Consider the following 22,297-nt stretch of genomic DNA (forward strand, 5'->3'; position numbering starts at 1 on the left):
CGTCAGAATGCGTTGAAATGACCCAGCCAGTGAAATCTTGCCGAGAAAATACTGAAACAGTTCCTTGGAAAGCGGAATGTTTCAGAACAGTCTCGGTACCGTATTTGCGCACAGGGTGACAAATGATGTCCGTATTTAAGTGGTAAATACTCTACTTGGCTTTTCTGGGAGTTTCGGTGTGGTTTCGCCAAGCAGGTCACAAGTACCAAAATGGGTAACATGCAAAATACAACCGATTTTACATTTAATACTTTTTAACTCGCCATAAACAGCACAAGATTATGAACTGGTCTCGCCGCGAGTCGCTCAGAGGAGGCGGCGAGCCACGCGGGGTAAGCACATCGAGACCACTAAGATTGTGGCCTTCCAAGCCTTCGGCGAAGATGTTTTGGCCGACCTGAAGCCCGTCCAAGGCCTGATCGACGCAGGGACCCTGGTCCATGAGATCGGCGAGGACGGCAAGACTGTCCTCGGTCAACCCGAGGAATACTGCTTGTACCAGGGGACGTCTGTGAGTCACGAGAACTCGGCCGTGTATGGCAGCGATTGCGGTAACAAGGTGGGTTGAAAATTGGGACAGCGAGGACAAATATTACTCAAGATGTCCAGCACTTCGTTTACGCACGTGTTTATACGTCTACTAAGCACCACAAGAGAGCGCAAACACGTGTTGTCATCAGTACAGAGTTTTTCATGTTGATAGGATGGAGAATAGGTGTCTTTAACTTTGTGGGAAATCCTCATAGAAGTATTAATGATGAATTCTGAGGATTTGAATTGCAGCCGTTTTTGTGAGTTAGACCTTTTTTCCTAGTAGAAGGCCCAGAAGTGAGTCTTTTCACTTGAAACTAAACAGGGAAGAAATACATACTGAATACATAACCTTTTCAGCAGTGTCTTGACTATGGCTATTTAGTACCGACTGGCAATACAATCTTCATTATCCCCTTTGCCTCGACAAGTTAACTTCGCTTACATATGAAATATCTTGAGGGACAACCACTTGTCACTGACAAAATAAATGTACAAAGCATGTACAGAAACTGAAAAATTGAAATTGTTTTTCTAATCCTTTTTGTGCTGGGATTGATGTTCGTTTCATTATAGCTTGAAGCAACTGTCACTACGGACAAGGTTTCACTCCACCTCCAGCCGTTGAAGCCCGAACATGTGGAGAAAGACGGACCCACTCACATGGTGGTCCGAAGGAGCATCAACAGGGAAGCCTGCAACATGAATGGTAGGTCACTTTCTGCCGTTGGCTGCTGAGCCTTGAGTGTAACTGCACTCGCAGTTTGCAGATGATCATCTGAAACGCTGATCTTCGCTTCATTGACGCGCTTATTAACTTTTCTTTGTAGCCGAAAGAAATTTTGACACCCTGCAGACGAGGCAAAAGAGGTCAACAACCGATCCTATCTACGTGGACACCTCGGTTGTGGCTGACGACTTGGTGTACAAAACCTATCGCAACAACACCAAAAACTACATCCTGACTGTTTTGAATCAGGTGAAATGCTTGTTGCAATTACTCAAAAGATCTGACTTGACCAATCACTGGATAAAAATACTTGTTTACAACCATTTGAAATGATTAACTAAATTTAACTGAGGCTTAACTTAGACCTGGGAATTGTCTGTTTGGGACATGATGTGGAAAAGTTGATTTTGGAATATGAATTTGATATTTCCAATGATAAATCTGAACGTCCCTCAAGATTACCTCTGATCGTTTCTCCAGGTTGCCGGACTGTTGAAGGACCCGAGTTTAGACGTCAAAGTCAACTTGAAAATCAACAATATCAAGATTCTCAAGACACCACAGGTGAAAAGCAGTTTTAAAACGAGTCATTGAAATATTATTTGAGTATTACCTACAAGTTTCTAAAACCTTTCAACTAACACTTTTTAAATTCCAACAAGAGCAGTGAATTAATTATAGCTAAAAGTTGTTGAACGGTATTTTTTGGCCACCGTAAAATGACTTTTTACTCTTGAGGGCGCCGGGGTTCGGTGAGGACAATTAAAGCGCGCGTGCGTACTGGTAAATTAATGTATTCTGTCGCATTTTATCTGATTTTCTTTTTTAGGCTGACCTGCCTCTTTCAGAGGAACTCGAGAATTCCCTGCGGAACTTTTGTGATTGGCAGAAGAGAAGCGATTCTGATATTTCGATTCTTATCACAAGGTAAGCCTGTAAAAAATCCCTTTTTAAAAGCATTTTAGGTAAATCAAGTTTTTAATAAAACGTGCAGGAATGCTGCAGACGTTTGAAACCTGAATAAAATATGACAAAATCTTCATTAAGCTTAGTTAGGAAAGGAATATCTCACTTCCAGCAAATATAGCCTTTTTAATAGACTAAGCATCGGTTTAAAAAATCTAAACCTCTTTTTGCTCTGAAGGCATGACCTGGTCTCTGCTGGCAATCGCAAGATCACTGGCAAAGCCGCTGATGTTGGAGGAGCATGCGACCCAAACAGACGCTGCCTTATTGGCCAAGATCACGGACCCAGTGGACTGATCTTCACCCTCGCGCATGAGATTGGGCACAGGTAATTTGACCAACACTGTAGGGCTGTATATTCATCTTCAGTCAAATTCAACAGGATATAAAAATGATAAAAATGGGATAAAGGCCTAGGCCTACAATCAAAATACAAGTACATGTACCTTGTCAACAGTGGAAAGGGGACAAATTGTAATTTTGTGAGTGCCATTATCATGGCATTATTAGGTCGAGTAAAAGAAAATGTTAAGAAAGAATTTTAAGGTCAGTGTTAGGCCCTACATGAATAAAATTATCAAATCTTCTTGGCTCCGACACTTACCAAAATTAGGAATCAAATTTGAAGCTTGAAAACTGTTTTTAATTCAGACTTGAGTACGTTGGCTTTTGATAACTACAAGAAATTTCAATGCACAATTCCTCTGCTGCGTCCAAGTGGCAAAATTAGATATTCAGCCAAATGCATTGTCAGCTAGAAGTCACATTCCCAAATTAAAGTCTATCAGTCAGCTCTGCGATACATTAACTTCTAAGTTTCATTTTTTTTTCAGCTTACTGATTCTAACAAAGTTACAGCGATCAGACAGATTACTTTGTATAACCAGGACTTTCTTCTAAGAGTGGCAGAAAAGCAACAGAATGAAAGAATTTGGGGTTCTCAGAATTTGCTTTATATTAACAGTATTTTCAGTTATTAAGTTCTTTATGTTGAGTCAACTGTACTTGGCTTCTTTTCTTAGGGTTTGACTAAAACTCAAAGGTTGTGCTTAAAACGGTGAAGAAAGTAATATAATGCTGTTTATCCCTTGTCAAATGTGCACCTTAAACAAACTGTCCTTGACAACTTTCATGAGCAGCACAGAATCTATCGCAGCAGTTCATTTCTTTGTATTAAACATTATTTTTTAACAGCCTTGGCATGTACCATGATGGAGGACTGAGTGACTGCGCTAACAGGAAGAACATCATGGCGTCTGTTAACTCTGGTGGGCCTGACGCCTTCCACTGGTCTGAATGCAGCAATAGCGACCTCCTCAACTTCTTGGAGTGAGTTGGACTTTCCCATTTTGTTGCTGATGTTGACAACTGGCGAGTTTAACACGGCAATTAAGACTGCTTTATGCTGTTGCATGTATGATACCAGAGGCTTTTTATTGGTTAAAATTTAACCAATGTGCTAAAAACACAAGATTCTGTTTGTGCAAGGGCTTGGCAGTTTCATGTTTCTTGGTTGATGACATTTTCTCTGAATGTATGAATTTGATACTCCTAGTCATTAAGGTTCACAGAATTTATATTGGGTTTCTCGACTGGATGATTTCGAAGGTTTCGAAAGGGGTTCAACGTTTAATTTCATTTTTGCTTATGATGCAGTCATCCGGAGTCCAAGTGCTTGAAGGACAAGCCAAAGTCTCTGCCCGAATATACTGATTCCTCCATCCCCATGCCTGGCTTTTACTACAATGCCAGCCAGCAGTGCGCCTTGACCTTCAACGAGAAAAGTGCCGTTGCCTCGGAGGTTCTGAACAAACCAGTGAGGGCAGCAATTCTGTATTTACGCTCTTGTGAATTGTCATTGTGATAATAATAAGTGTGATAAGTATGCTTATATCTATGGTTCTGTAGGTATATGAACATTACTCAATTGGAAAAAACTTGATTTGTGCACATTCTGGTGAACATACTCTCACATATTTAGCAAATCTGGGATAAAATTTTGTCGTTGCTTACGTGCATTTCCCTTTGTGTTTTCAACCATATCGGAGGAAGATAAGTTAAGGACCAGTCAGAACTTTGATTCCTCTCCAAAAGAAGAGTGTAAGGAAATGAATTTGATAGTCAACCTGCTTTTTATCTTTTAAGGAAATTTGTCAAGCTCTGGTTTGTAAGAATGGCAAGGGAGTCCCAGACTCCACCAACGTACCTCCCCTTGATGGAACCCGCTGTGGTACCAAGAGAGATGTAAGTGACCAACCTGTTTATTCCCCCACACATTTAAAAGATCAATGTTGTAGTCTAAGCCACAAGATGATCACAAGACCTCCAGCGTGAAGTCAAGTCACAACTTTCTAGTCCAGTAAACTGCAACAAAAGCATTCCGTGGTAGTTCACCCCGTCGCTTGTGACTGGTCTTGTGACTTGTCTCGTGTCGGCCGGTCTTGTGACTGATCCATTGTGACCAGCCTACCCTGGATTTTCCATCAACAGTTTATAAATTGTGTAAAATTGTAGATTAAAGCTAGTTTTCAAGATGTATTTTTTTGCGTTGGGGAGATGTTAATTATATATAACGGGTTTGCCCTTACCCAACGTGTATTAATAAACGCTGTATGCTCAGTGCTTGTCCGAGAGCTTGCGAAAAAAAACCCTCACAAGCTTACTCGGGTGGGACTCGAACCCACAACCTCCTGCTTACTAGTGCAGACGTCTTAACCACTCGACCACCGAGCTTGCCGGGGTCGGCTGGCCGGTCCGAGTCAAATGAAGCAGCGGGTACCGCGAACTATTTTCAAGATGTATTTTTTGCGTTGGGGAGATGTTAATTATATATAACAGGTTTGCCCTTACCCAACGTATATTAAGGGCAAACCCGTTATATATAATTAAAGCTAGTTGTTGAAACTTTGACCGTAGTGATGTCATGACGTTGAATCTCGCGATGGAAGTTGTAATGACACTTTATTAATCATTGTTACATTTTTTCCTCCTAGATCTGCATTCAGGGATCATGCCTGAAAGTCTACAGTACTTTTGACTGCGAAGGTGGACCCTGCATCCCATTGTGAGAATTAATAACATTTCCAACAATTTCAAATTCCACAGAAATTTTAATCAAGAGACTCGAGTAAAAACTTGGCAAAACCAAAAACGGATTTAATATTTTAAAAGAAATTCAACATTTTAAAAATATTTTGGTCAACAAAATTGCTTCACAAGCATATTTTAACAAACAGAATGGAACTCGTGCTAACTCGCAAGTAGATTTATTATGCTGGCTTGAGCCACAACTTATGCCGCTGTTGACCTTTGACCTTTTCAATAGCTGGCTGGCTAGTAATTTTGTCTGCACTGATCCGGTAAACTGCACAGCGACGCGCTCGGTCCTGTGCGTGGAAGAACACGATGACGGCACCACACGACGGGTCGCCGACACTTCGCGGTGCCCAACAGAGATCCCGTCGACCACTGGAGTCTGTCCCGACAATCCCTGCAGGTAAAGCCATTCAAATTTGGAGTGAGATTAGAGTGGACCATGCCTAGTGTATTGTTTACGATAGTGTTACCAGAATGGAAGGGCGCGGGGATCTCAGTTTCAATCAAAATACGCAGAATCCAGCACTCGCTTATATAACGGAGGGTAATTTGAAACTCCTGCTGAAACTTCTCTAACGTGAAGTTGATTTCAGGTTATTTCAGCCATTCTTGGTGAAAACCTGAAGCAAACCAACAGAAAAAAACAGGTTCAATTATTTCCCATCGTTACCAAGCTTTCCTTCGCATGATGTCAATGTCTGCACTCAGGTGGTTTTGTGAAAGATTCATTGTAACAGTTTTAGTTCCTGCAGTGACTGTTCAAGAAAAATTTGAACGTTTTTCAAGAACAATTTCTGCAGTGCAGATCCCTTTTTTGGGGGGTTGGTTTGTTCTTGGGTCAGTTTGACCTGGATTTTCATCGGGTTGGGCAAAATGTATAATTATTCTGTTGACGTGTATGGATCTGGCTTGCTGGAAATCCACATTCACAACTCTATTGGTGGTGAGGAGTTTTATTATAATGATCATCTCTAAGCTTGAAATTGAATTATGCAAATAAAGGGGATCAATGCACCATCATGAAACTCTTGTATTTCACTCTACGATCATAGTCCCTCCTTTTCCTCCACACTTCTAGGTATACCTTTGTCGAAGGAGAGTTTAGTGAATGCCCGGTATCTTGCGGCACTGGTATCCAGATTCGTAGTGTTGTTTGTCAGGACCAGCTGGAAGGAGTGGTCGTGGAGGATCTGCTTTGCACGCAAACCAGGCCATCAACGACCCAGCTCTGTAATGCGGGTCAATGCCCAACAATCAACGTCGAATATGTCATGGGAGAATTCCAGCCGGTAATCAACTTTTAAAAAAAAAGAAAAGCGAGCTGAAGTGAGAAAGTGAATCTAGTCGTTGCTCGCTTCCTTTTTTTCTCACACCTCATTTTTTCCTACATTACTTTTTTGTTTTAGTGTGTACGAAAATGGTGGAGGGGGAGGGGTGCGTTATTCCAAAATTGGTCCCTTTGTTGCTGCCAGAGGGGCACTCTCCTGTGGTAGGACTGCGACAATAAATTCAATTCAGCAACGACATTTATTTCTATAATGCCATTATAGAATATGACAAATACATATGGACAATTACGAAAACAAAATAAATTCAAGAAGTAAAGATGCAAAAAAATAAATCAGACAAAAGAAAAAAAGCTGCGTGGCAAAAATGGAGGCATTATCAGAAAGACTATGTCTTGTAGAGACGCGCATTGAACAAAACAGGACAAAAGAGAAAATTGGACAGGACAAAAAGGACAATACAGTTAAGAGACCGACACTTAAATCTTAACTGGGATGGGAAAAATTATAAATTAAGAGGCAACATAGATGGCTCATGACAAAAATGGTATGATTGAATATGGAAGCTATTGTAGATAACTGGAGACAGGGTACTTTTTGAATCTCGGATTTGTTTGGTTGAAATATTACGAAGTAGTCAAACCTTGAGTCGGGACAGTGGAGGAAAAGGACTTTTGAACAACTGTAATATCAAGCTTCCTCTTCACCATGTTTACTTTAGGGTTTGTGCACAGGCTTTCAAAGTGGTGTCTGCATATGGAACTCTTTCCAACAATTTTGACAGCTGGTTGATATGAAATCATGAGTGGTGGAGGTTATTTCACCACACAAGTCTTGCCTTGCATATTGATAAATTGTGTACTTTCTCTGATTTTACTGATCTCTCTGTTTTTAACTTGCAGTGCTCGGTGACATGTGGGACGGGAGTCCAAGTGCGATCTGTGGAGTGCCGCGACAATGAGGGTAACCAGGTGGCCGAGTCGTTCTGCCTGGATGCGGGTCTGAGCAGACCGTCGTCTACCCAGGCCTGTGATACGGGCGTCAGCTGTGGCCTGCGCTATGTGGCTGGTCCTTATGGTCAGGTAGAAGCTGTGTTCCAAAACCCTTTCCCTGTGGTCCTCGGTGTACAGTATTTTGTGAGCATTGGTTGGAATATTGTCCGGAGTTTTCTTGTGAAACTGCAAACTGATGTATTTGGTTACCACATTTCCCCCATGAAATCGTCACTGATGTGGAAAATAGGAATTTCTTGAAAAGCAGTTTGCAAGTTACTGGTAAAAATTGGATATACAGTTGACTCTTGTTAATAGGAGGGCCTTTGGAACTTTAAATTAGTTCGTATTATCTGGACCTCATCTTATGCAAAAGCTGCCGTCCTGCTCAACGTTATGTGACATCAGTTAACCGTGGATAAAGCCTAGAAGCATACTTTTCAGTCATCTTTCTTTTCCTTACTCTGGTTTTAACATGTTAAGAATATTGTAGACTCCTGATTTATCATCCCACTTGAGTTCATGTTTAAAAAATGTCTAGCAAATTGAATTCTAAGATAATTTAGAAAGAATGCTTTTTTGGGGGTCTGCAGTGCTCGGTATCCTGTGGCATTGGTATCCGCACCCGCATGATATACTGCGTGAACGACAACAACCTCGTGGTGGCCATCACCCGGTGTCAGGATGCGTCCTTGGAGGTCCCCACCACAGACACCACCTGCGAATTGGAGGCGTGCCCGACGCCAGTCTACACCGTCGTCCGGGGAGCATTTGGACAGGTAAGGCCTCAAAACATTAGTTCGAAGCAAGTGCTCGTGTGAAGTTCCTTCACAAGAGCAGTCTTAAGTAATGAGGTGAATATCGACAAGAAAGGTTTTGTAATTCATCTGCATAGCTTGTGACTTGCCTTTCAAACCAAATAACTTGTGATGAACTTGAGAGGGACTTAGAAGAACTTGTGATGGACTCAACTGCAATATGGATTTGAAGTGCCACAAATACAACACTTTCTGTGCTGTGCACTGTGAAAGAAGTAAACATTGTGAAATTTAAAACCAAAATATCAAAAAACGGATGTACGCAAGTTCACTGCAGCCTTTCAGGAATACCCTTAATCTGACAGTGTTTTAGTTTGCTTTTATTTTTGCATTGGTGTAGTAAAAATTCTTCAGTTCCGGTAAAAATTTTTAGGTTTATTTGCAAGGGACATTTTACTAGAAATTTTAGCCCCACAAATAAGTCTAATTCCAGACTCTTCATTTTTTGATGTTAAAAAAACCAGTGCTCAGTTAGTTGTGGGAGTGGCACGGAGAGCAGACTTGTGGTCTGTCTCAACAACAACGTCCAGGTGGACATGCAGAACTGCATCGACGCCGGACTGACCGACCTAGGGACGCAGCGGAATTGCACCCTTCCTGCTTGTCAGCCAGACTACCGCTTCCAGATGGGACCATATGGCGAGGTAAGGTCCCCCTTTCCTCTTCAACAGAATCAGAATCTAACAACTAGAGAGATTGCTTTTGTTAAATAAAGACAAGGTGATCTCACTTGTCTGTGGTGCAGTTCTTGTAATCTTGCCAGTTCAGCCTCTCTTTCAAACCAACTGGTTGAAGGCCCATGAAACCCGATGATTTTGCATATAGTTTCATAGTGAGATGACTTTTTCAAGTAGACTGGACATTTAAAAAAGTAACATTAAGTGAAAAGGAATCAAACTTTTTAACCCCTTCTCAGCAGACTTCTTTTGACCGCGACTGCTGGGCTGTGGTATGCCCAGTATACAAACCTCTGTCCAGCAGCAGGCCCCATTGAACCAGCAGCTGCATGGTGAATAGAATGTATGTGCGATATGCACTAATCCTCACACAAAGCTTAATTTGTATTCTTTGGAAAGTATCGGCTTTCAAGAGATTCTTTTTTCATCCATATTTTTAACATGAGCTTGAAAAATTGACAGGTAATTTGAAATGCAGTTTGTGTGACATTTATTCATTCAACAACTGTCGAACTTTCACTTGCAAGTGAAGTAAACTGGAGAGAAGACAATGAAGAAATGTTCAGTTTTAGTGGTGGGACGAAAACCCGAGGAGATATGCAAGGAATCATGTAGGGGCTGAAAACGCAAGCTGCCTCTTGGCCAGGGCAGGATTGAACCCCGGCCACAGAGGTTGGTAGATGAGGGTAAATTACCACTGCATCCACCCGGGGAGTCAGTTTTGCCTAGTAGTTCTCTCCTCGTCTCCCTCTCCTGCGAACCGGTTTCAATTCCCAGCTTGGACAATGTGTGAATTGGGCTTTCTGTCCCTACCCAATTGCCTGCGTTTTTACCTAGAATGTTCCTCTAGGGCTTTCTTCCCACCTCTAAAACTTCAACTGCTCCTTGCTCTAACCTGCCGAAGTTTCCTCAGGCTCGTGAGCTACGGTGCCTGGGGAGCTACAGTGCCTTGGAATCCTTGATTCGTTACCGGATATAATGGATTTACTACCCTATTGAATCTTTTGCTTGTTTTTTTATTACAGTGCTCTGTGACTTGCGGGGAAGGGCAGCGCTTTCGTGACGTCCAGTGCCTGGATCAGAATGACCAAGTAGTGGATGTTACCAACTGTCTAAGCTTTGGTCTGATACCGCCTGAAAGCACCATTGTGTGCTTCCTGGATGACTGCCCGACGTACCTCTACCAAGTTGGGGAATTTGGACTGGTGAGTGTGAACCTCTTCAGCTCTTGAACACTTCATAGATGTTACTGTCAGCAAAAGCGCAGAGACTTTGGTTTGTTCAAGATGCCTATCTCAATACTGAAAAGTGACAGGGGAGTATTGGAAATGGCTTCCCTGCCTGGACATACTCTCTGGAGAGGGGTGCCCAAGGTCATAGGAAATTCTGGAAAATCCAGGATTGTTGTGGAAAGCCATGGGAAATTCAGGGGAGGAAAGTATGTCCATGGACCCCTGTTGGAAGAAAAGTCATGGAAATCAGGATCATGCCCGGGTCATTTTTGATGGGCCGCTTTTGATGCAAGATTAATGATAACTTTACAGGCTGTCCCTTTCAGTTTATAGCAGTGGCAGTGGCTATCCTCCAGTTCCTTGAACCAAGCGAGTTTTCTTTGCAAATGGAGTTTAAGTAGGTCAATTGTCACAGTCCTGGGAAGTCCAGGAAAAGTCAGTTTGTTAGCAGGAAACTGTATGCTAACTTTGCATTGCTGTCAAGCCAAAGGACCTAGTCGCATGTGGAGACTACAGCACCACAACCACAGGCCTCCTGGAGAGCTTGGTCGGTGCAACACCTTGAGCGGCGCTTTGAACATTGAAGCTTTGAATCCTATCTCCATCCACTTTACTACCAGCAAAGCTTATTTTTTTTTCTCTTGTTGAAAACAGTGCAGCGAGACATGCGGCAATGGCGTACAAATCCGCACCGTGGTCTGCATCAACAACGACACCAAGGTAGAGGTGGCAGACAGCCTCTGTTCCGGGGAAAAGCCGGCCACGACTCAGCCTTGCAACCTGACGCCGTGCATCTCCTTGTGAGTTTTACACGCTGAGTTCAGTAGCTGTCAACCCTCCTAGATCCTTCAAACAATTATCAGGATTTCGAAGGATTGAGGATAATAGGGCATACATTCCTCACCATTACTTGATATGTGACCTGATGCTCCACGAAAGTGCCATTGGTTGTTAATTTCCTGCAGTTTTGGCTTTGGATTTTGAGTTTTACGAAGGCCTGAAACACCCCTTGAAAATTGAGGCGCAAAGAATTTGGACTGTGCTGGCGGTCTCTTACATTGTCTGACCTTTGACACCGCCCCACAGGCTTCAGTTTGTCAGTAGCCCCTTCAGTGCCTGCAACTGCAGCGGCCTTCAGACCCGGCTGGTTGTCTGCATCCGGCGCTCGGGCAACATCCTGGAGCAGGTGCCTGTGCAAGCCTGCCTGGACGACGGACTGGACCCCTTGCCCACCTCCCAGGAGTGCACCCCACCCTCGACCTGTGTTCAGCTTAACCCCGTCTGGCAGACCACCGAATGGAATGGGGTAAGGTCCAAAAATAAGCTAATTTTGACAAGGCATATGACAGGTAACAGACATGAAATGACTCTACAAGACTCACGTTTTGTGAGTGTCCATATACAATGTGTGAAATGACCGCAGCCACAAAGCAAAATGGCTTGCTAATCGCATGCATGTTTATGAAACAGGGCAAGTCAAGTGAAAGAGTGAAAAACTATTCAAGTCTTGCAAAGAAGTCGTTGGTAACCCTCAACACATTTCACCAACATTATGATCACTTTTCATCAGGACCCCAAACAGTGATACACCAAAACGAGACCAATTTGCTTGTTACATTGAAACTAACTATTACCGAGAAAAATGCTCTTTGACTAGTTTTGTGGTATCTTACGACTCGTTCCCCAAAATTGAGGGGAATTTATTTGAACACGGGACAGCAAACAAAGGCACACCATTGGTTATCACCATTTTAAGCTGCAGAAAGATGAATAGTTTACAGATATCTGGGAAATCTGCTTGGAGGAATATTTGAAATTTGTTTGGAAGAGTTTGTGCCATGAAAGAACTTCATCTGTTGTTTTGGTTTGGTGTGCAGTGCTCAGTGACCTGTGGTGTCGGTACCCAGGGTCGGCTGGTTTACTGCATTGAGGCCCCCAGATCCACCAACATCGTCGATGAGTCAGAGTGCATTGCAGAGGACAGACCACCGGCCTCACAGGAGTGCGACACACAAGTGGAGTGCCCAACGGCGTAAGTTAAAGTATAGCCAATGATGCAACAAGGCTTAAATATATCATGCGTTGGGCTTACGACAGCCAGCAGCATTTTCGGAGGAGGCAAATAAAACCAATTTTACTTCTGTTTGCTTTGCAAGCTTAGAGAAAAACATGGGGATATGACAATGAAATACTCAATTGTAGTAGAAACTGTGATGGCTACATGCAGTTTGTTTTGTCGGGCCAACTAATTTTGCCCGTGGCCAACATTTTGTCTCTCTGATTCTTTGCCCAGCAGACTCTTTGCCAGGTCATTTTTGACAGGCTTTTTTTTTTGCCTGGCAATTTTTTTGCCAGGCCATTTTTTTTACCAGACTGTTTTTTGCCAGTTAGTCTCTTTGATGGTCTGTTCTTTGGCTGATGGAACTCTCTGCCAGGCGCATAACACTAATGTCCCAGACGTGGCTTCAAACTCCAATATCTTTTGTTCCTCTTATTTTTGTTATCCCAGATATCTGTGGTTGACCTATGATTGGGGACCCTGCAGTGTGACCTGCGGCCTGGGCTTTGAGTCTCGCGACGTCTTCTGCTTCAATCTTGGCGACAACTTTGTGCAGGTTGAGGACTCTCTTTGCAACGCTGGGGAGAAGCCCCCCACGGTCCGCCCCTGCAGCCTTGACCCTTGTTCCGCCTCCTGGACAACATCGGACTGGTCTGAGGTAAGAGGCTATCTTCCATCATCCAAGACGTATGCTCCCTTATTGACTGGAGTTATTTTGGTTTGTTGCCCTTGACCTGCTACCGCTTTTTTGTTTTGACCTCTGTCCACCAGTTCGTTTGTGCCTCACACTAGTACGCTTCACTTGAGAAAAAATGAACAATTATTAAACGTTCTCCAAGATTCTTGTCAATAGTGTGCTCTTGTCAGTTAAATTTTTTTATTGAAAAGCACTAGATCCATTTTGGTTTTGTTTTTCTAGATTCCCGATTTCTATTGCTTTTTTGCATTTGTCCTTGTTGACTGGCAAAAAGGACATTTTTAACCTTAAGAGAGTGTTAATGTGCACCACTGGTATTTCTGCCAAATTGTTCAGTGCTCTGTGAGCTGTGGCCCTGGTACGCAAACGCGCACCGTCGCCTGCCAACAGACCAAAGACCCCAACAGCAACTTGGTGGAGGAAACAGAGTGTGTGGCCGAGGACCAACCTTCAGCCTCCCGCCCCTGCTACCTAGCCATCTGCCCCGCCCCCTACGGCTGCGAGACCACGTACATGCTGGAGGGCACCGTCCAATACACAGACAGCTCGCCTGGCTTCGCCAACGGCCAGAACTACCCCAACGACCTGGACTGTGACAAGGCCTTTGTGGCTGACATCCCGGCCATTGAGGGGCGCAGGCGTCGGCGAGAGACTGAAACAGAAACCCCCCAGTACTACATACGGCTGACCTTCACAGCCTTTGATGTGGAACCTTCGCCAGACTGTTCTTTTGACTACCTAGAGGTAAAGAAGGCTAGTTGATCTTTACCCAAAGTGTGGTATGTACAACATTACGTGCACCACAAAATATGAAGTGAGCCCTCTATAGGTGGCTACCTGCATTATGCCCATCAGGTCTTCTAATGTGGTGTTGGTGTTTCTATTAATATGACATAAGTTACCAGTTGCTGTGTAATGCATATTTGAATGTACGATATCTAGGCCCCAGAGCACTGGCTCTGTCAACTGTACTCCGTGCTGGTGGTTTCTTATGGGTACAAAAGTCCAGGTCTTAGTCAAGTTTGGAAAGAATTCACTCAAGCAAGGTGTGGAAAAGTTGACACCATTCCTTAAAGCTTCTCCACTTGTTTTATAAGCTTGGAACATCTTGGATGTTGGAATATTCCTGTCTGAAGTAGAACGCTCCTATTGACAAACTGGATTCTCTTTTGGAATGTGCTACTGTACATTAATGTTGTGTTATTTAAAAATGGACATGGGGCACTCCTTGGTAAAAACTACCAAAAAAGCATTGGTTGTTGTGTTTCCAAGTTGTTCCCAGTAGGAATCTTGGGTGCTTCTGATTGGATTGCACATACACATAACAATTAGAATTCCCCATACTAAAGGCAGTGTTGCTATACATCTTGATTCGGGGCAAGCTTTTGCATGGCGACCATCTCTGGAATGAATTTTTGCCCTTATCCATTGAGAACAGTGTATTGTTGCAAGGTGTCTCTTACGTAACTAAGCAAAAGCTTCCCCCAAATCACGAGGCATAGAACAGTGGCTTTAGTATGGAGAGTTCTATTTGTTATGTTCAACTGAATTTAAAGAACTCGGTGTACCAGATTTCATTCAAATTTAACTTGCAAAAGGCATCTTGACTCCCCTACAGCTGAGATGCCTTCTCAGCCGTAGTGGCACGGGATTGCAAATTCTGCTTTGCTTAGTTGTTCTGTACTGATTTCATATTGTTGCCATGTTCTCACCAGATTACGGACGTCAGATACAACACCTCTGAGCGCCTCTGTGGCAACTCCTACGAGCTGCCGCTGGTCTGGACCTCGGTGGGACCTGACGTTAACATGTTCTTCCACACAGATGCCACCGTCACCCGGCCGGGCTACTCCCTCATCTACAGCGCGGTGGAGAAGGAAGACCCCGCCCGCTACGTGTTCTCTGAGTGGTCCGAGGTGAGTCGGGCTGGGGCTGCAAGTCGTAGCTAGGTGTTTGGTGGTTCTGGTGTTAGATGTTGTGCAGTAGTGTGTTGGCCAGAATTGCCATGGTGCATGTATTCGTTTGGCTTGACACTCGTTCACAATTGCCTATCTCCACTCAATTAGAAAATAAATGGGTGCCCTAGAGGGGAGTGATAAGTTTTGCCTTTCTTAATCAAGCACAGCAGAAACTGATCTTGTCGCCCAGTGAGCAGGGGTAGTAATTGTGATTGTATGATAGTGCTATGTAAGCATCAATTATTGTATCAGGGTTGAGAATCTTTCCGGTTCAACCAGAATTTCAGTTTTTTCACCTTCAAATTTGTGGTCTTCGAGTTCAGTGTAAAAATAGAATAAAATTTGGGGGGCAAGTTGTAAGGGGGTAAATGTTAGTTGACCTCGCGGCGCTCAACACTTCCCTAAAATTGGGTGAAATTTGTACGTCGAAACAATTCGATTCAGGACCTTTCAAAATGTACGAAGAACTAATTTTGCAGATTCCCACAAAACCTGAATCCTCTTTGTGTAACCAAAGGAGGGAAGCAGTGAAGAGTGCTGTCGCGAGCTGTCGCTTTGCCACAGCCACTTTGCGTAAATGCCCGGTGTCCACAAAAATCTGACTCCCGTAAAAATCAGACTCTTACCTCTTATTGGTTAATTCCTTTCGCAGGACTGGCCATTCTCCTAATTATCATACATACGCATGTGCATTACTCTAAATGGGTCCGTACTTTACAGACATAAATTCTTGGCAGTGCTGCGTGACTGGAGGCTGCATGGCCGGCCATGTGCGAAGTGGCTTTTGAAAATTGGTACGTGTGCATGTACTGTACATGGTCGAAGTGCCGCGCTGTACGTACGTACACACATGCAGTCAAGAAACAAAATCAAAATCGTGGTAGAAGGAAACTACTTGAAGTTCGTTGAGCGGGGGGGACTGCTGATCCGAAACAGATTGATATTTTGGTGAAAAACAAGTGGAACTGGTCCTGGTGTGACAAATTATTACTGGCTCAAACGGAAGATGAGCATGTGGTGGGCGACTGCTTTTGTAAGCTTAACGACCCTGGAGAAGCATGGTGTGAGTGGTGTTGTGTTCGTATGAAGTATGGTACTTCTGGAGCGAAAGCATTGATACAGCATGCAGCTAAATATGAGAAGCACCACATAGGAAGAGGGCTCGGCAGAAGGCACTGGAATGCCTGGCTGCAAAAAGGAAGATGACACCAAATCAACATTCCCATATTTAAATGGCCATCACAGGTATAACAAGTCCAATTGCTTCAATAAATTAGAGGCAAAGGGGTCATGAATTGCATCAGATTGCACCACAGCGTACTAGAATCCAAAATTTTCCAGGGCCCTTGAGCGGGCTCCGGACCCCGTGCCTTAAGGGCTTTCAGCTCTGCGCTCGTAGTAGTCTCCCCATGATTAATTTCATCACAATATTTTCAGGGTTTTTTTGTTCGTGCCCATTCACATGCCTGTGATATTTCCATGAGCAACTTTGTGGATGAATGAACAAGGTTTCTGTCAAACGTTGTTCCACTGCTACTGTGAAGATGGCAACAAATCATGAAAGGAAAATTCATCACTCTTAGCATTTGTCAAAGAAATTTCACCGACTGAAATCTGAAGGTTGTATTTTCTTCCACTCTGGAGGAAATGACATTAGTTCCTGGTCTTAGTGGACATTTTACTTGTTGCCATGGATACCCAGGTTCTCATGTGTGAATTTTTTCCAAAGTGGTTTTGATCTTGCGTACATCAAAATAGAGAACCTGACTGGCAGAGTTTAACTCGTTAGGACTAAATCTTGAAACCGCATTTCAGTGCTCAGTCACCTGCGGGGAGGGTGTGCAGACGCGCGAAGTCACCTGTGTCCGTGGCAACCAGACGGTGGATGACATTGAGTGTAGCGGACTGGAGAGGCCCGCTTCCACCCAGCCCTGCGAAGAGGAGGAATGCGTGGAGCCCAGCGGTAAGATGATGCCGTTTTAATAGCATCCAGGAGACCTTCAATATCTTTTAGAGAGCAAGCCAGATTAGCGGCATCCGGCAGAACAAAGGAGGACGTATTTGCTATTTTTAAGTATTCGCTGCATTGACGGGCTTTTATGAGATCAATGGCACATTTTACGCTGAGTACGCGCAACAAATTTATTCCTTAATGTTTAGTCTTTGCATGCACGCAGAACGTGTGCAAGAACCCACTTGGAAAACTTGCAACAATCTGTCTTTTGCCACTTGGGGGTGCACTTCAACTCCGGGCAGATAGCCTCCTCAAAAAAATTGCACTGCAAAAAAGTTTTTTTCTGCAGCAGGAATTACTGATACGTCACAATTTTACATTCAGCTTTGGTTTTGCACAAAGAAAAACCTGGGCCAATTTCATAGAGCTGCTTCATTTAAGCACAAAATTTACCTAAGCATGAAAAAACCTGGCTTGACAAATCAGGTGACCAGCCAAAACTTCTTGTGATGTATATTGTTTTGGAGTGGTATTCACCTGTCTTTTGGTTAGCATGACAATCACATAGATTTTGAGCTGGTAACCTTTGATTTTTAAGCACTTTTTTTGCACTTGGGCAAATTCTGTGCATAAGCAGCTCCATGAAATTGGCCCATGGTGTTAGGCTTGCGGAAAAAAACATGCAGTGTCTCTTATTTTCATTTCTTCCTTGATTGCAATAGTGTGCAGCGGTGATCTGATTCGCACCGAAGACAACAGCTTCATTCTGTCACCGGACTTCCCCAGCTCCTACCCAAACAACGTGTCCTGCTCCAATGTGGTTAGGGCTCCTGAGGGCATGGTGGTGCAGCTCACGACCACCTTTTTCAACCTTCGACCCTCGGCAGACTGTGAGGACAAGGTTCTGGTAAGTTTCTCGGAATTAATTTCTTTTCATCTCTGCCAGAAAATACTTGGTATCAAGTAGTTTTTTCGATAATGTCTTGCCAATTGGACAGATTATTCTCGCTATAGGCCAATTTTTCAGAGACAGGTCTGCCAAAGTATATACATACTTTTCCCATTTGCATATCCAATGCACATGGACTTTCAGACAAGAGGCCCTGAACTTCAAGTGGCTGTAACAACTTGACCATATTTGTGATTGAATTGGACCTTCACAGCTCCACCTATTATAAGCATTGGGTGTGGGACAGCCAATTTCTTGGTGGGTTGAGGGATGCATAATCATCCCCCCATGAGATTGTCAGAAAAGGCCTGGCTCTTCTATATGGTCAATACACAGCAATTAAGGAAGGCGACCTTGTTTTTGCAGATCAAAGATGTGAATTCAGACGGTGATCCTCTACAGCTGTGCGGTACCCAGGCTCCAGGCGTTATCTTCACCTCCATCACCAACGAGATTGCCATCACCTTCATATCGGCCGAGACTGGACCCATCAGTCCAAACGGTTTTGGCTTTACCCTGCAGGCCAACTTCATCAATGAGCAAGGTAATGACTGCAAGGTCTTTCCATTTTCAGTTTGTCCAGTAGCCATAGTTTTTCCAGTGAAATACAGATTTTGGACAATTTTTTGACGTAGCAAATATTTGAGCTGTGAATGGCATGCTGCCCATTGGGTTTCTCTTTAGTGGCTTACAGCTTTGTTTAAACTTTGACCTGAATGAGAACAGCACAATTTGGACAATTTCTTTGACATGGCAAATATTTGAGTTATGAGTGGCAAATTGTATACTGCCAGTCAGGGTTTCTCTTTCCCTTGATTACAAACTCTAATGAATGGGCTGCCCAAATTTTGCAGAATCTTGTGTAAAAAGCTCCGAGTTTTGGGACCTTCTGTAAACATTATTTTTTTCAGTATTCACGTGAAACCAACCCTACAGCCACTGGTAAGTTACATCTGATGTAGCAAAAAAAATTAAGCACGAGAGGAATTTCACGGAGGCATCGGAGGCAATTGCCTTGCTCCCCTTCAATAACAAAATTCCTCCCCTGCAAAGACAAAATTAATTGCCGAGGTTTAGCACTGGGGCTGCTTTCACCTGAAAAGTCCAAACTTTTCACCCCCTCTTGAACTTTTTGTAGGAAGCCCCTGCGGTCAGGAGATCACCACCTCCGGCCAGGCTGTCTACTCGCCCAACTACCCTGACAATTATGACAGCAACCAGAATTGCCTGACGGTCATCCGCAATGACAACGGCTGCATCCAGCTGCGATTCTTGGACGTGGACCTCCCTCCATTCGACGGCCAGTGCTCGGACTTTGTGCAGGTATAGACACTTGACTCGCAAGTATGACCGACCTCCTCAATGGATTAATCAATCAAATGAATTTACTGAAAACCATGTTGTGAAAACAAAGGCCGCATTGTCAGCAGACATTTGGAGCATGGGGGATGAAGTGGGAAGGCGCTGTGTGGTCGGGGTAAAATCTTTTGTTTCCTCAAAAACGCAAGCTGGATTCTGGTGGTTCTGGTCAAGACATCTGCACTAGAAAGCAGGAGGTCGTGGGTTCTAGTCCCACCCGAATCCAGCGAGCATTTTTTTCACAAGCTCTCGGGTGTACACACTGAGCATTCAGTGTTTATAATATACATTGGGTAGGGCAAAACCCCCAAATTAATATCTCCTTGATGCAAATTCATCTTTAGAAACGTTGCTGCTTACCTCACCAATATGTTTCTGGTCTATATCCAGCAAGAAATGAGATCAAGGGATACCCCCCAATGTGTCCAATCACAATACACACACAATAGACTTAATGTAACCTATCAAACACATCCCGTTGAAATGTCTTAAAAGCATTTGTCAGATTCCAGTAAAACAATGACCAACACAAAGCAGGGGGTTTCTCTCCGTCTCGTATCTTGCTTCATATGTTCTGGTCAGGGGTTCCCCCACATTTCCGATTTGTTTACATGAAAATTGAGCAAGTACAAGGATTATCAAATCATACTATTTGGATGGCTTTGTCTGCAGTTGGTGGATCTGAACCTGGTGAACGTCAACACCGGTCCCATCTGCGGCCAGGAGATCCCCTCTGTCTTCTACTCTGCCACCGGCCTCCTGACGGTCCGTTTCTTCTCTGATGAGAATGGCCCGACCCGGCGCGGCTACAATGCCGTAGCCCGCTTTGTGGAGTGCACCGCTGGGCTGTGGTTTACCGGCCCTTATGGCGAGGTGAGTCCTCCCTCAGTTTTTGCAACCTTTTGAGAAAGTGGGCAACTTTATCCTGTTTTGCTGTGGACGTTTGCAACCACTTGAGGCTAAAAATGTTATGTGATGGGCATTGCGACGTTGCCATAGGTTATCCATCTTTGTGAAAATGGTGTCTGAGTAACTCCAGAAATGAGAGGTCCATTTTATTCATGTCCCTGTCACATCTGAGGTATGAGTTTGTACGTTCAAAACACAATTTCTCATTTCCAAGAGTGATGAATTAATGCAAAACACCTGCCAAACAAATAGTAAGTTTGAAATCAATTCTGGTGATATTTCCATGTCAAACAACAAAGGTCAGATCTAACAGGGACATGAATATGTCACACTTTTTGATCCCTGATTTCTGAAATTACCCACAAACAAATCATCCAATCTAATAAGATGAGCCTGAGCCAACTTGTAAGAGCCAATTTTTGTTTAATTCGAGATCTCAAAATGAATCAGTATTAAATCAACAGGAACCCTCAATATTTTTGTCAAGTTTACAAAATGGAATACTACATCAAAACCAACGTCTCATGGTTTTTTTGTTGGAAACTGAAGCAAAATTTCTGAGGAATTAGTAACGAGACTTATTTTGTGTGATTTAGTCACAATTGCGAGGCATCTAATCTCGCTTTGTTCAATTTCTTTGTCAGTCTTGATACTAAGTTTGTCTGTCTGCGACTCTCGCCTCTTTATTTTGTAACTCTTAGTGCTCGGCCACCTGTGGCGAGTCATACCGTACCCGAACAGTGGTCTGCCAGGATCCACGGACAATGGACGAGTTGGACCCATCCATGTGCCCGCTGGAAGTGCCCGAGTCGACCATAGATTGCGAGGTGGAGGAATGCCCAAGTAAGAACTGTGCCCACAGAAAGACCCCGGTGTTTTAATGGAAGCATTCACATTTGAAAGGAGCATGCGAGAAATGGCGCTTGAGAGGTGCAGTTCTGATGCTTGCCAATGCCGTACATGCAGCTGTGTTCAATTGATTCCTACCAGAGGATGTGTTCCCAGGATCTACCATCCTGGACAAAATAGTGGGGAACACCTTGTGGGAATTAGCGCGGTGAAAAGATCCCCCTCTCCCCCATTCAATGTTGCGGTCAATTAATGGACCAAGATGAAGCCCAGCTTTACCAGTGAGAAACAGCATTGATGGAGGGGGCAAGGGGAAGCATGTTCCAACGAGATTTGTCCAGGATTGTAGCTATCTGTCCACATAGGCATGGCTGACGAGGTTATAAATATCGGGGCTTGCTTCCCAGCTCACCTCCCGCTGGTGTCTTAAAATGTCAAAAAAAGTCATTTCTGTTGTCTGAGAACCTGTAGAGGAGTACAGTGTATTGAGCATTCAGGTCGGTGGGCAGTGCTTTGTAGTTTCGAAAAATGTGCAGTTATGGTTTAGAGAAGTATCGTGTCACTGTTCCAGTGGCTCTGCATTTGTTGCGTGTCATGACTTCAAAAGTGGACGCTACATCTGGCCTTCTTTAAAAGTCGATGTTTTCAGCTAAAGTATCAGTGGTTAATCCCTTGTGGACAGTTTTACTTGAAAATGAGATTGCTCTATACAGCTGAAAATGTTTGAACTTTTGATAATGAAAATACCACGACCACTTCTCACAGCTAAACTCCTTCATTGTGGGAGCCGTCCACAGCCGCGGCTTTGTGTGAGGATTAGTGCATACCACACATACAGTCTATTCACCATGCAGCTGCTGGTTCAATGGGGCCTGCTGCTGGACAGAGCTTTGCATACCGGGCATACCATGGCCCAGCGTTGAAGGGGTTAAAAATAACCACAATTTCCCGGAAAATGACAGGTGTGAGATTTACGATTGGTTGAAATTTGTCCCCCTATCATTTTTAAGGCTGTGACGTAGAAATCACCGCTCCAGGGGATGTAAGTGCTCCCATCTCGCCAGGAGATTTGAACTGTGTGGCAAATATAGCCAATCCAGAGGGCTGCGTCACCATCAATTTCTTGGGCTTGGACCTCGTGCCCGACCTCCCTGGAACCTGTGAAACGGACTACCTAGAGGTCAGGCATAGATCTGTTTGATTTATTTACACTTTCTATCGCACCGTTTCATGTC

At 43.8% G+C, this 22,297-nt stretch overlaps 1 protein-coding gene across 1 annotated transcript in view; it reads left to right on the top strand.

Moving 5' to 3' along the window:
- Positions 1–22,297, top strand: part of LOC110975757 (uncharacterized) — a 53,629-nt gene that overhangs the window by 4,229 nt on the left and 27,103 nt on the right. Inside the window, exons 3-31 of the mRNA XM_022228513.2 lie at positions 273–559; positions 1,108–1,240; positions 1,362–1,510; positions 1,742–1,825; positions 2,091–2,188; positions 2,406–2,555; positions 3,422–3,556; positions 3,884–4,043; positions 4,373–4,471; positions 5,221–5,291; positions 5,553–5,723; positions 6,402–6,612; positions 7,512–7,691; positions 8,195–8,380; positions 8,884–9,063; positions 10,122–10,301; positions 10,983–11,128; positions 11,415–11,634; positions 12,206–12,360; positions 12,838–13,045; positions 13,421–13,828; positions 14,800–15,000; positions 16,858–17,005; positions 17,719–17,903; positions 18,312–18,489; positions 19,084–19,268; positions 19,977–20,177; positions 20,915–21,056; positions 22,073–22,242. Of these exons, the coding sequence (XP_022084205.2) occupies positions 273–559; positions 1,108–1,240; positions 1,362–1,510; positions 1,742–1,825; positions 2,091–2,188; positions 2,406–2,555; positions 3,422–3,556; positions 3,884–4,043; positions 4,373–4,471; positions 5,221–5,291; positions 5,553–5,723; positions 6,402–6,612; positions 7,512–7,691; positions 8,195–8,380; positions 8,884–9,063; positions 10,122–10,301; positions 10,983–11,128; positions 11,415–11,634; positions 12,206–12,360; positions 12,838–13,045; positions 13,421–13,828; positions 14,800–15,000; positions 16,858–17,005; positions 17,719–17,903; positions 18,312–18,489; positions 19,084–19,268; positions 19,977–20,177; positions 20,915–21,056; positions 22,073–22,242 (5,021 nt within the window). The remainder of the gene's footprint in view (positions 1–272; positions 560–1,107; positions 1,241–1,361; positions 1,511–1,741; positions 1,826–2,090; positions 2,189–2,405; positions 2,556–3,421; positions 3,557–3,883; positions 4,044–4,372; positions 4,472–5,220; positions 5,292–5,552; positions 5,724–6,401; positions 6,613–7,511; positions 7,692–8,194; positions 8,381–8,883; positions 9,064–10,121; positions 10,302–10,982; positions 11,129–11,414; positions 11,635–12,205; positions 12,361–12,837; positions 13,046–13,420; positions 13,829–14,799; positions 15,001–16,857; positions 17,006–17,718; positions 17,904–18,311; positions 18,490–19,083; positions 19,269–19,976; positions 20,178–20,914; positions 21,057–22,072; positions 22,243–22,297) is intronic.

This window comes from Acanthaster planci, linkage group LG11 (assembly GCF_054643075.1).
Source record: "Acanthaster planci isolate LZ-2023a linkage group LG11, COTS_SCS, whole genome shotgun sequence".
NCBI classification, from domain to species: Eukaryota; Metazoa; Echinodermata; class Asteroidea; order Valvatida; family Acanthasteridae; genus Acanthaster; species Acanthaster planci.